The sequence below is a fragment of the Poeciliopsis prolifica genome, unplaced genomic scaffold (genome assembly GCF_027474105.1).
Source record: "Poeciliopsis prolifica strain line A6 unplaced genomic scaffold, Auburn_PproV2 SCAFFOLD015, whole genome shotgun sequence".
NCBI classification, from domain to species: Eukaryota; Metazoa; Chordata; class Actinopteri; order Cyprinodontiformes; family Poeciliidae; genus Poeciliopsis; species Poeciliopsis prolifica.
Window position 1 is genome coordinate 875,847 of NW_026562390.1, and position 14,443 is coordinate 890,289.

Sequence of the window (14,443 nt, forward strand, 5' to 3'; positions counted from 1 at the left end):
AAGAAAATGTTTTACTTTTGAAAAATTTCTCAGCTTCAAAATTAGAAAATTTGTAAGAAAAAAAATTAAAAATTTTGAGATAAATCTCAAAATTTTCTAGGAAAAAAAATTTTATTTTGAGTTTCTGAAGTTAAAAAAAAGACCTTTGAAGATTTTCTGAATTTCTAAAGTTGAAAATTTGCAACAAAACCTCAGAAATTCTTAATCTCAGAAATTTTCTAAAAATATAAAAAAGGAAAATTCTGAGCTACAAAATTTGAACATTTTCAAATGTAAACTTTTAAAACTCTTATTATTTCAAAAGTAAAAAGTTTTTTTGAGCAAATTTTTACTTTTGAAATTCTGAATTTCCAAGGTTGTCTTGAAAATAAATTAAACATTTTCTGTCTTTCTTTTCTGTGCACATTGACCCAAATGCTCCGTCACACAGATGTGCAGGATTCATTGCAAACACCTGAACAACAACAGGGAATCATTATCACATTAGACGATTCGCTTTTGGAAACTAATACCTAATTGATTCCTTAAGACTTTCCCGAAACAGCGAGCCGTCAAGAAATCGTAGTTTTTTGTAGGCAGGATTTGACGTGGAAAACCTTTGTGAAAATCTGACTGTGATTTTAGAAGTTAGCCAAGCAGCAAGTCGGCGAAATCAAAGCTTCTGTTCCCAGATGTTTGGTTGAATCAGAGCCAGTAAAACCTCCAGGGAGGAATCCAGGGGCCAAGATGGAGCAGCTGCTGCTGCACAGACACAACTTGAACAGGATCCGATTTAAAAGTGTCGTCAGCTGATCTGATGAGTGCCGCGTTAGTCAGAACTGTCAGAACAATGGAGCGACTCAAGAACAACAACAACGAGATCCTTAAGCACTTTACAGTTCCTTTAAACTCTTTATCTTTGGGTTTCTTAGCCGATTGTTTGTTTTGGTTTTCGGGACAAATTTCTTCTCTAGATCTGTTTTTACATTTAAAAATGACATGAATGATGGGTAAATTTAACACCATGTTTCCATTGACCAAAAACCGGCACAAATCGGTATTATAAAAATACTTTGGTTCAATGGATGCAAGACAAATTTGAAATAAACCTTTATTGCTAGAATGAAGTGAAACTGCAATTGAAAGACTTTTTTGCATCATGTGATCAACAACTGTATGTTACTACTGTCGGAAACAACAAATAAGACAACAGAAGTGGTTGGAGGATGATGGTGCGGCGCGTTTTTAATGACTTGTAGAGTTAAACTTATTCACGTGTGATTTTAAATGTGTTTCTCATTTAATCAAACTGGCACAATTGTAAAATTGTGTTTTTTTCAACACTTGTGGAATATCAGCAAAGCTTTGGAAACATATAAAAACAGCTAATGTGCTGTTACCTTTCAACCCCACCAGACTTCTGCACATTACTTAGCAACCTAAGCAGAGTTCCAGCAGGTTTGGTCAGCTGGTTTTCCCTCCACATGCGCTGTATAAGCGCATGTATAAGCGCAAAGTGTTTTGTCTTTTCCAAAACACTTTGGAAAAGACAAAGTGTTTAGTTGTTGACTTACCGTCTAGAAACCACATGCTGTATTTTTGTTGGCTGTGCAGGAGTTCCACTTCTGCTTTTTAAAGATGCATGGTTGTATAGTTGAGCAACGGTTTGCAGCCATTTTCACATTTGACAATAAACGTTGAGTTGGGCTATATGGCCAGCAACGGCTTTTTGAGATTTAAAATGACAAAGGCTCTAAAGCATCTCATAATAGGCACCAAAATCTCGTTATACAATAATAATTGTGTTAAAAAAATGCAGTGAACATGCTTTGTATTCCACATAGTCTGATCCTAACCTGCATAAAATGCCACCTTTAAGAAAACAGCAGACACAAAGCAGAACTGAATATTATTTATTCACAGATCTGCAGTGATTTCAACACTCAGAGACACATTTCTTGAGACAGGAAGTGACTTCTTTCTTTTTGCTTTCCTCCATCTGGTCGCCTTATGCAGCAGAACAAAGAGTCCTAGACTTCCCAGCAGGGCCGGTACACCCGTCCCACCATGCACCTCATGTTGTCCCTCCTCAGAATGGGGATGCTCAGCTGCTGGCCGCCGTCTCCGTGGTCGCCCGCCTGGTCGTCGGCCCTCCGCTTGTAGAAGGACATCCCGTTCTGCAGAACCTTCAGGTCCCTCCAGATCGTCGGGTCGGCGGCGATGACGATCACCTTGGCCGCCCGCGCTCTGGCCACCGAGGCCAGGTCCGCGTCTCCCGGGCCGCCGCCGTCGCCTCGTCGTTTAGGATGGAGGTGAAGACGTCTTGCTCCAACGACCCGTCTTCAGTCTTTCCCATGGGAATCGCGTTGCAGTTGAAAGAGGGCAGCAGCAAAAGTGATGGACAAAAGGGATCGCCTCATCTTCTGACCGGTCGACGGCGTTTTACTGGAGGAGATGGATTTTCTTCGGAAGTCTCTCTGCTCTGGTTTGGACTTTGGACATCCGTCGCCTTTTATACGGTTTCAGAAACCCGGCCACGTCGTCGTTCTTTGTTTGTCCGGAAAGAGAACGGTTGGGTGGAGATGAAGTGGAGGGGAGTTGATTAAAACCTCTGGTGTGTTGGCTCCTTCTAGACACTTCAACATGAAAACGTGGAAGGTCTTAATCCAAATGGCCGCCCTTTAAAACAACAGGGACGGACGAACCGCCTGATGCGCTTGTGGCGGTCGATACTTCACCAAGAACCAGTTTTCCCAAAGCTTTGTTGCAGAAACTGTCAAGAGGGGATTTAGAGCCAAAGCTTAATGACAGGAAGAGCAAACAAACGTGTTGACGTGTTCGAGTCCTTCAGCAGCAGATCTGTTGACGTGTCAACGAGTCGAGAAACTGGAATCTGTTTCTACATCCATGTAGTTGTAGAGGAAATGTTCGTTAAAAAGCTTTGATAGTCAAATATAAACTATTAAACCTTTAATTTGTGTTTGTCCTCCAGAGTCTGTTGGATGTCTAAACATTTTTAATGCTGGTCAAAATCATCCGAGGATAAAACTAAAAAATGTCAAATACACTTAACTAACCAAACATGCATTATTTAATTGTGTGTTGTCAAACATTGGCTATAAGTTGTAATTTATTATATAAAATATTCAAAGAAAGGCCAATATGTTGAATTATTTTCTATTTTTTTTTATCTAGATCATTATTATTCAATATTTTTGTATAATTAATATTATTTATCCCAAAATACAACAAGTCTGCCGTCCTGTTTCCTGGGAAATATTTCCAACTCTTTCTCCTTTCAGCTTTTTAAAGTAATAACTGTAATTTATTCAACTCTTTAAAAATTAATAAAACATAAACACAGCTCACTATTGTAAGTTTATCTTTTACTTCAACATTAAAATCTAAAACTTGCTTAATGTATTTGACTTAAAGAGTAAAACAGAGCATTCATGTCAAATATCTAAATGTTCTTGAAGGGCCGGTTGTCTCAGAATGTCCTGATAAAACCAATTAAGCTGTTAAAATATCAGTAAATAGATATTCCTCCAGAATTTTGTGATTATTTTTTGCAATCAAAATTGCAGATTTAGAAATGTTTGTAAGAAACTTTTACTATATTTGTACTAATATATGATGCTAAATGTGACTTTTTATTCCTCGCTAAGACTTGACATCAAGTGAGGCTGAAGCAACAATCAATTAAACTCAATAATTATTGACCAATTTTGAGAATTTATTTAGTGAAACCAGAAAGAAAATGTGGAGATTTGTTGACTTTGTGTAAATTTTGCTTATTTGTGAGAAACTGGAGGAAATTCTGATGTCATTTGGAGTCTAAAGGGCCACATAAAAAGCTACAGTGGGCCAGATTTGGCCCACGGGCCTCCAGTTTGATACACGTGGTGTAGAAGATAAACACAACTAAATGTGGCTCAAATGTTTTACAGGAATATTAAAAGATATTCCTACAGATATTTATCTTAAAATGTAAAGGTTAAAGTAACTTTTACAGCGCTGCAACTATATATATATATTTATATAGCTTGTTTTATCTTGGATTATTTGTGTAGCAGAAATAAATCTGAACCTGTTTTCCTTCACAGTTTCTCCATCTGTGTTAATAAACGAACCGATAACTTTCCCCTCATTCTTGCTGAAACGTTTCTCCATGTTTGCCCTCGGCTGTCAGCAAAAGGTCGACGTGTTTCTCAGGCAATTAGTTACTGGAGACTGAGGTTTTTCTAAAGGCAACATGTTAATGCGCCCCAAACTGCAGCCCAAGCTCAAAGTCTCTGAGTCTGGGTGCCAACCTGAACGCCACAAGGCCGACGCTCCGGCGTAATTCCACCTGGAGAGAAAATTAAATTATGTTGGATTGGAGAACGTGTTCCTTTGGGCTCAGTGGCTGAAATCACTCAGACAGGTTGAGGATTTTCCTGCCACAGCCTGAATTAAATGGTCACCCAATAGGAACGAGACGTTCTGGTTCTGATCAGTCTGGACAGTTTGGCTGTTTGGGTCGATCACATTATGAGCTTTAAAACAAAAAAAAACCTGAATGTATCTTGTTGCAGCAGATGATTGTAACTTATTACATTTTTTGTCAATAATCGTCATTAATCGTAATTAAATGAACAGTTTTATATAAACATCTTAATCCTGTTGCAGTTTTCATCCAGAGAATATTTGCAGATTGTGGCAAAATGACGTCTTTACATGACTTTAAATTAAAATAAACCCTTACGACAGCGAGTTAGGGCCATGGAGATAGAAGAAATCAGGAAAATATTTACAAGAAATATGAAAATATTCTAGAATAAACAAGGAAAAGTAAAAAAAAAAAATTTACTCAAAAATGAAAAGAAAAATTAAAATATTTCTGACTTTTTTTTTCTTGCACATTTTTGACATGAATGTAAAAGCATCAGAGAATTTTTCAAAATGTTTGATTCTTTAAAATTTCTGAGTTTTTCTAGCAAATTTTCAACTTTTTTAACTCACAGAAGTCCTTTTCTTTGTAAACTCATTTTCTTAGATTAATCTCTTCATTTTTTACTGTTTTCTTAAGCACATTTTTGACTTGAAACTGAAATTTTGAGATTAATCTGAGAAATTTCCCAGAACAAAACCACAAAAATGTCTGAGATTTTTGGCAGTAGCTTACTTTCTTTGTTTCTATCTATAGTAAAGCCTCCGTCATGCCGAGTTCCCATTTATACAGAAATAAATATTTAATTTCCACGTCCATAAAGCAGGTTGATCTTTGATTTTGTCTCCTGCTGGTTGCAGACAGAAAGGCGCCGTTAGGGGACAGTCTTCACCGTTTCTATTCTGGCTCTTGCAGCTGCAGCTTCTCCATTTTCAGTTCCTGGAGAACCTTTTCGCTTTTTCATGTGACGCATAAACCTGTGAGCAGAGTTCAGAATGTCGCTGCCTGTTGCTTGTTTACTTGGACAGGAGAAGCTGATCCGGCTGACCTCTCCGTCACCTTGGACCCGATAACGAAGTGACACAGATGAATGCTGCACCGGCTCCAGGGGGGGGTCCGGTTCGGGTCGGTTCTGGTCGGTTTGTGACTACATGGGAGGATGAAAGTGAAGATGAAAGCTGAAACGTCTCAGTAATTTGGCCAAAGAGGAAGTGACTCTGGACAAAGTGGTGGCGCCGATTTATCCCTCTGCAGGGATACTGGTCGCTGCAGCAACGGCCAGTCAACATCCGAGCGGTTCTGAAGGAGCGGTTCTGAAGTAACAGCTGTGCGGTTCTGAAGGAGACGATGACAGAGGCTGCGTGTGATGACGGCGGTGAGGCGACCCTGAACGCCTCACAGCTCAACCGCCTGACCGGACGTTTGACCAGAACCAGCCGGGCCCAGACGGAACCGTGTCATTATTTCAATTTAAAAATAAGGGAAAATAACGGCATAATAAAGGTCAACCAGAACCTAAGATAGAGTTTAATGTCAGGTTTATATTGAGGAGGAAAAACTGTGGATCGTTTCTTATTCCAGCACATAAATATGAAATTCTGACTCTAATTTCAAAAACTTTAATCTAAAAAATGTTTGAATTCTGAGACGTCAAATATTTTCTTTTCAGTGTCCCTAATCCTGTTTTATAAATATTTCTATAGTTTGACAAAATGTGTTTAAAGCTCCTGTCTGCTGAAACTTAACTCTTCCTGTCTTAATTATTCTAGATTTGATCTTTTAGCTCCGCCCCCTTTCTTCTTCTTTTGTCCAGTATCGTAATTAAATTTCTGCTTTCTCTTCTTCCTTATTTCACTGGTAAGCTTGACTCTGATTGGTTGGCCCAATCAGACAAAACATCCAATCAGAGCCAGGAGGAGGAGGGTCTTAGCGCTGTCAATAAACACTGTACTGACTACTAAACAACTCACTGATACAGGAAAACTGTTTAAGTGCTGTCATCAGTGGTTATGCTAACTAGCCTTAGCATTCACGACATGTTTTGCTCGCTGCAGCAACAAAGAGGAAGGTAAAGATGGGACTGTGATTGACAGCGCTAAGACCAGACCGCTGGCTCTGATTGGTTGTTTCTAGTTAAAGGGAAAAGGCAAAGGAGATTTTTTTTTTTTTTTACAGATTATTCAACAAACAGGCAAAAGAATAATTTTTATAAAAGTTACATGCTGCAGCTTTTAGAACCTCCTAAAGCTCCAAAGTGTTGCTACATTTGGCTCCATTTTAATTCCAGGATATGTTGTCACTTCCAGCTGGAATAATCCCCCGTCGCTGTGAAAGAGACGGTCGTGTTTCAGTCCAGCTCCTGACATCCTCACAGCCTGACTCTGTTTCAGCCACGCTGCCTGCAGAGCTGCTGGCGACCGACCGACCGCCACAGGCAAAGGTCTACTCGCTGTTTCTCAGCAACAGAGGTTTGTTTCTGTGCTTTATTTCCACAGTAACCGGCACAGAGTGATATATTTAGCCGGGTTTGGGCTGATATGAATAAATAAATAAATAAACACAGTGATTCATCAGGGCTGCCTGAGAAATAGGAAGGAGGTTGTAAGGTGGTGATGTTTCTTGACTTGGATGTAAAATGAATTTACCTTTTAGAGAACAACAGTGATGTTTTGCTTCAGGCGTCTCAGTTGTAGGTGGTAGAAATCAGACCTGAAGACAGTCAGTGAAATCCACCCAAATATTATTATAATCAGGCAAAATCAGATTATTTAGGTTGTTTTGGTTTTGTTTTTTTTCTAAGACAGCTAATAATCTTTACTAATGTACATATAAAATCACAAATTAATCAACAAACACAAATTTGGTTTATCTATATGCAATTTTAGCTAATGCAACATTTTCTCACATATGGCGCCAATTAAATAAATATATTTGAGGTATATTGCATTATTTGTGAAGAAATACAGGATTTTGTAGTGATGGGTGCTGCTAATTCAATGTTAGCCATGCTAAACCTGAACCACTTATCATAAACATTAGCTCCACCAATGCTAAGTGCTACACAAACAACACAGTATTTAGTGGAAACTAATGCTAAGGCGGTACTCCACTAACATGGTATTTAGCAGAATGCTAATACTAAAACACTAGAGTATTTCACAGAAGCTAAAACTACCAATAAGCTACACCAACATGGTATTTAGCACAATGCTAATACTAAACACTAGAGTATTTCACAGAAGCTAATACTACTAACAAGCTACACCAACATGGTATTTAGCACAATGCTAAAACCATAGCATTTAGCTAATGCTAATGCAATACACCAACGTGGTATTTCACAAAAGCTAATACCAAAGCACTAGTATTATTTAGCATTAACTACATTGTATTTAACATTAATGACAGCAGTCATATATTTGTTGTCATGAAGTGTCATTTGGTGAATTATGACACTTTAAATGGACAAGTTCTGGTAACGTTGCTTTAAGTGTCAGTATTTACCAAATAATGCAAAGTTTGACACTTTTTAATGGAAATTTGATGTGACTTTCAACACAGCTTTGCATTAAAAATGACACTTTTTAATGCAAACATTCACGGAGACTCCTTCGTGTCATGACAGGAGTTACGTCATGCCTGCACCTCATTTTATAGGAAGTGTTTTCTACCAGAATGCTCTGTGGACTCCTTCCTCTCTGCAGTGGTTCTGTGAGTATTTCCTCAGTTCTGTTCACAAACAACGAGCTAACAACGAGCTAACAACGAGCTAACGTAGCCTAGCATACACAACACTTCCGGGAGGCGCTGCCCGTTGCCATGGGAGACGTCCAAACGGAGCAGTCCGAGGAAAAACTTGAGTTGTTTCGCTTCTGAGTTAGCAGCTGATTTTGTGTCCCCATGGCCGAGGAGCCGGACGCCGAGGAGACCCAGCCCAGGGGGACCCTGAAGGACAACTGGGTGGAGGAGGTGAGCTGGATGAGCCGCTGGTGGAGGAAAATAACCCCGGAAATGAGAACTGGTGGGGATGACAGCGGCTAACTGCTGGAGTAAACATGGCGGACACGAGCCGAAAATGGGCTTAAAATAGACGTGAAAAATATACATTTAACGAGGTATATTTATTAATCCCACATCTCTGTTATTAAATATATTGGTCTGATGTAATGTTATTATGTTAAAACAATGTGTTTTCATTGGCTTTCTCAGGAAATCATCTTAATTTACAGAGATAAAGGCTTGAACACATCAGCCATGTGTAATTAGTCTATACATTATGTACTTTAATAAATTAACAGCTTTCTAATTTACTGAATTGGCATTACGTTCATTTTAATAGTCTAATAAACCAACAGACCCATTCAATAATCAAAGTTAAACATTTTAGTAACTCCAGCCTTTAACTAAATATTATAAACTTATAACACAAAGGCTTATTTCTGTTATGTGTCATAATTATCTGTTTGCAGCAAATTAAAACTCAATATTTAGGACTAGAATATTATATCAGAGCAATAAAAAACCTTGAAAGGATTTAATTAAAGGTATGTTTTATGGCTGGGATTTCTTGGGGTTGTTCAGGTGTTATTGATACTAATCAGCTGTTCCTGATTATATAAACAATACCTGGTTGCCATGGATCTTTGGTAAATTAAAATGGTTTTAACAAACTGCAGATCAGTACTGTAGAGGGATTGTTAGTTTTCTGTTGGACCTTTAACACCATTCAACTGGAACTGGAATTGTAAATTGTAAATAAAACAAGTTTATGCCACAAATCTGGCCATATTTCAGATATTTAGAAAGAACTGGATCAATAATTATTTGTATGAAGCATATCGTCCAGCCCTACTTTAATTTATGCTAAAGTTTCCGTTTGTCTCTGACTTCCTGCCGTCTTCCAGAGAGCAGTGGCTGCTCTCAACATCGACGACAAGAAGAAGAGCATCCGGCTGAGCGGACACGACGGGCTCACCATAAACCGAGGGTGCAAAATGGAGACTTTATCTGTTCGGTGCTTCTTACGTCCCTCCGAAGAGTCCGGGAGTGAGGGTCAAAGGTCAGCGCCTCCATGTTCCTTAATTAGAGAATCACATTCCAGCGTTCACACACTTACGCTGACGACTGTCTTCTATTTATTTACTGTGTTTCCTGTGCTCTCTGAGTTGGTTTGTGTTTTATTTGGTGGCGCAGGCGTCAGGAAGGAGCTGCTGGAGAATCATTTATCCCAGATGATGCGGTGAGTCACACAACGCTTTTGATCCTGGAGAGGAAAATGTCATTTCTGGAAAGCGTTGCAGGGGAAATGGGGTAATATTTACCCGTCTGGGTTAAATCAGACTTTATGGTGTTATTTTACATGGGCCCAGTCTTTTGATGAAGGGCTCCCCCATAGAAATGAATGTCCTGCTGCATTTTAGAGCTTAGAGGGAATAAAAAGCTTTGAATCTGATGACATCGCAGAAAAGCTTTTGAAGCCGTATCTTCAATTTCCTTTCTTGTCTAAGTGCTGCTGATTCACCTCAGGGTTTCTGGATGTTGAGTTAAACATGCAGAGAGGAATATTTACTCATTTAAATACATTATCTTTGGATGTTTAGGTTATAAAAACATTTTAATAAAAACAGAACTTGAGTAAACAGAATGCAGTTTTCGGTCCAAAAAGAAAAGGTGCAAAAAAAAAGTAAATGCTGCTGCATGTTGGAGGATAAACGACATGTTTTTGTTCATTTCATGAGAGATTCTGGGCTACAAAAGTCAGAACCTGAACCTGTCAGTGATAAAAGTTTAGTCTGATCCAGATTTGACCCAAATTTAGCAAGAAAACGTGAGCAAGTCTTTCCAGTAAACTCCAGTGAAGAAGAGACAAAACTAAAGCCAGATTCTTTATTCTTTTTAAATGTGAACCTGGTTTGTTTCAGTTGAACCGTTTTATTTTAATGGCCTCCCTCTGACGGATCCCCTCTGACTGGATCCCCTCTGACTGGATCCCCTCTGACTGGATCCCCTCTGACGGATCCCCTCTGACCGGATCCCCTCCTGCCTCCACAGACAGAAGATTCTGGCCGAGCTGAAGCCAGTAGGAGAGTATCTACCGGAGTACGGGACCACACATCAGAGGCATTTCTGCGCTCCAGGATTCGTCCCCAGCAAAGCGAAACCGTCGACGGTTCGTGAAGCTTCTGCTCCAAACTGCCTGACCTGTGGTGGACTTCCTGCTGAGACCAGTTAGCTCCCATTAAACCAGAGGAACCAGAACCATTCTCTCATCTCTCCTCTCGCTTTCAGGATCACGACTACAGAAACGAGGAGGCCATCACGTTCTGGAGCGACAACTACCAGCAGATCCAGGTGTGGGTTTGATCACATTCACATGTTTTTATAGCTCAGTAATAAATAAGCATGAACTGAGAGCGACTGGCTTCAGCCGGGGGTCAAACCGGTTTTCATTTTGGGTCACAGTTTCCATGTGACGCAGCATTTCTCTGAACCACTGGCAGCCATCTTGGAAAGCGATTGCTAAAAAAACTAGCTCTCGCCTGGTTCCTAACTTATAAACAATATAAGGACATTAAAACTACTTACAGCGGAAATTAGACAGAATAAAAGGCCAAAATGTCAGAAATTATGACATGAATCTAAAATCTCAAGAAAAACTTTCAGAATGAAATTAATTTAAGAAATTTCACAGAAATTTCAGCTCCAAAAGTTGGAAATTTGCAAGAAAAATTTTAGATTAATTTTGAAGTTTCAAAAGTCCAACAATTTTAATGTTTTTATTTTAATTTCTATCCCATTCTCCAAACAGCATATGTGACTTTTATTGTTCTATTCTTAAAAACTGGTGAAAGTGGCTAATAACAGTTTATATGAGAATATCATCTGAATTTAAATCTTAGGATTTTCAGTGTTGAATTAATTAGAATCTTCATCTTATTTAACCTTTGCTCTGTTTTCGTTTGTTATGGTGGGCAGCGCGTGTCGGCCATCAAGAACCCCAACGATCCTTTCAAGAAGTCGTCTCTGTTCAGCACCAGGATCCAGGACCGGCTGGATGACGAGGAGCCGTGACGCCTGAGCTCCTCCTGCAGTTCCTCACCTGTCCACCAGGTGCGCCGATAGCTAATAAAACCCGTCTGGTTTGGGTTTATTTTCCTAAGGGCTGCAGCCTCGTTAAAGCAAAAACTGGAAAATTCACAACTAACAAAAAAACACAGGATCAGCAGAACTTTGACTTTTTCAGATTATTTGTCACAAACCAGAACAAAAAAAAATCTAACATTTTATTTACTGTTACAATATTTTTTAGGTAGCAATATGTTGTTTTTATTTTTCTATGATTGCTGTATTTCTGTTTCCAGTATTTTTCTGCGTTTAGCCGTTTGAACTCGTCAGCCACGTAGCACCAATTATAACTTCATAGTTTAGGCTGCAGATCCAGTGGGTTGGTGATTCTGATGATGTCATGAAAACATTTATTCACTTAAACACAAAAGTTGGACTCTGAAGCAACCGTAGATGTTTTTTTTCCCTGGTGGAGAACAAAACGTCCTGAAAGCGCCGATTCTTCCCGGATCATTATCTCTCCTCTGCAGCAACCTGCAATTAGTGCAACTGATGTTGAGCAACAGAACTTCCTCCCACGCCGGGCAAAGATCTCGTCTCTGTCCTTGAAGACAGAAGAGACGGAGCTGCGTCCCTGCAGCCGGCTGCACATCCACACGTGGAGTCGGTCAGAGGACGATTCCTCATCCGTCCTCAGCCTTCAGCGGGGATTAGTAGGCGGTCGCTATGGAGACGAGCAATTTTAGCTTCTAGTTATGCAGCTTTTCTCCAAACATTTCATTATCGCACAGGAAAAAGCAATTGGTGCTGAATCTCACAGCCGCACCGCAGAGGATCTGTACCCAACACCTCAAATGAATGACATGCAGAAATTTGTTTCTGCTCTTTAATTTTGAGTTTGACTCCTGAGCGGCACACACACACACACACCACACACACAACACACACACACACAACTGACACACACACACACACAGACACACACACACTGACACACACACACACTGACAAACACACTGACACACACACACACACACACACACACACACACACTGACACACACACACACACTGACAAACACACACACTGACACACACACACACACACACTGACACACACACACACACACACACACACACACTGACACACACTGACACACACACACACTGACACACACACACACTGACACACACAGACACACACACAAACACTGACACACACACACACACACTGACACACACCCACACACACTGACACACACACACACCCACACACACTGACACACACACACACACACACACTGACACACACACACACCCACACCCAGACACACACACACACAGACACACACAACACAGACACACACACACACCCACAGAAACACTGACACACACCCCGACACACACACACACACACCCACAGAGACACTGACACACACACTGACTCACACACACTGACACACACACACACACGCTGCTCTTTATCCAATCCATCAAAAATTTACACTGTAAAAGTGAAATATTTCTATTTTATCCTCAAACTGCAAGTTTTTGCCTTTGATTTGATGTGAAGATTCGTCCATCCAGTTTGTGCTCCACAGCATAATACTGCCACCACCATACTTGATTGTTGTCAGAGTTATCTGAGTCTTGGTGTCTGAACCTTTGTGTCATGAAGGACAAATTTATCCAGTCCAGAGTAAAATAATAATAAAACATTAAATAAAATCAAGTAATAAAAGAAGTAATTTTATTCAGCAAAGATCAAAAACTTATTTTCCATATTTGCCATTTTAAATTAAAAAAAAAAAAAAAAAAACACTTCCTATATTTATCCAGGGTTAAAACATTTTTGCACCAAATTAAACATTTCAGTAAAAGTCTCAGGGTGTTACCATGGAAACCCAATTATAAAACCCAATGGGAAAATTCAACTGCAGTCGCCACCATTACACCCAAAGAGGGCAGCACTGAGCCCGAGTAATAAACACGTTTATGCAAATGTTTACAGTAACATAATTTTATACATTTTGAGTTGATCTGCTCCTTAATCCATATTAATGGTTTTTATTGGACATTTATGTTTAAGGTGAAACATGTTTGTAATTATTTCCTGCCTAAAAGTCAATAATAATAAGAAAAAAAAAAAAAAAACAAACAGATCCCAACTTATAAATGAAAAAAGTGCTTCACTCATTTTATTGAACAAAATATTTTACAGTGTCTTGGATATATATATACATCAGCTGTGTTAAACGGTTGATCAAACCCTGCAGTGGCAACGATTGCTTCTCTGTGCCTTTAAATCTTTCCAAAAATACTTAAAACATTGTCGACTTCCAAACACGTTATTACAAATCTGAATATAGAAAGCACAAAAAAATAAGGATTCATCTGTGAAAAGCACCCTCTTCATACAAAAACAACTTTTCTCTCTGATTTATTGTTTTTATTTAGTTAAGCAGGTAATAAATATACCTGGGATTCCCTCTTGTTTCTGTCTGTTTTCGCTGGAAATCACAGTTAAGGACTTATTCTAGAACAAATAAAGTAGCCGCGCCGCCGTCAGCAGGCCTCTCAGATTACGTACACATCCGTCTTCTCCCCAAGAAGCCAATATGTTCTCATTTTACCTTTTCCCTGAAAAAACAACAACAAAAAAAGCACAAATCAATCAGTTCGTCAATGGAGACGCATCAGCGGTTTGATTGGGCCTGGATAACGGCCGACACCCAGGATCTAATGACACCAACGCAGCAGGAAGGAGGCTTCGACTGCGGCGGCCATTTTGTTTCCAGAAGGTCTGATTAGCTCCATTAAAGGGACGGTAAAAAAAAACAAAACACAAGACAAAAATACATCATGCTGAAAAAACCAAGATGGAACAGAAAATATTTAAATTCCTATCAATGGGAAGAACATGAAGAGTCTTTATTTATTAATCTTCAGTCATGATTAAATCGGATCT

General features: G+C 39.4%; 2 protein-coding genes and 1 pseudogene across 2 annotated transcripts in view; 1 reads left to right on the top strand and 2 right to left on the bottom strand.

The window, feature by feature from the left end:
- Positions 1-1,903: 1,903 nt before the first annotated feature.
- LOC129366567 (pro-MCH-like) lies at positions 1,904-2,399 on the bottom strand (annotated as a pseudogene).
- Positions 2,400-9,396: 6,997 nt separating this feature from the next.
- LOC129366402 (sperm-associated antigen 8-like) lies at positions 9,397-11,565 on the top strand. The gene is made up of 5 exons (XM_055040222.1): positions 9,397-9,470; positions 9,605-9,650; positions 10,463-10,580; positions 10,700-10,762; positions 11,387-11,565. The coding sequence occupies exons 2-5, from the start codon at positions 9,643-9,645 to the stop codon at positions 11,480-11,482; spliced, it is 285 nt and encodes a 94-aa protein (XP_054896197.1). The 5' UTR covers positions 9,397-9,470; positions 9,605-9,642; the 3' UTR covers positions 11,483-11,565.
- A 2,158-nt stretch (positions 11,566-13,723) lies between these two features.
- LOC129366401 (atrial natriuretic peptide receptor 2-like) overlaps positions 13,724-14,443 on the bottom strand; it is a 53,514-nt gene continuing 52,794 nt past the window's right edge. The window contains 1 exon segment of the mRNA XM_055040221.1: positions 13,724-14,115. Coding sequence (XP_054896196.1) covers positions 14,053-14,115 — 63 coding nt within the window. The 3' untranslated portion in view covers positions 13,724-14,052.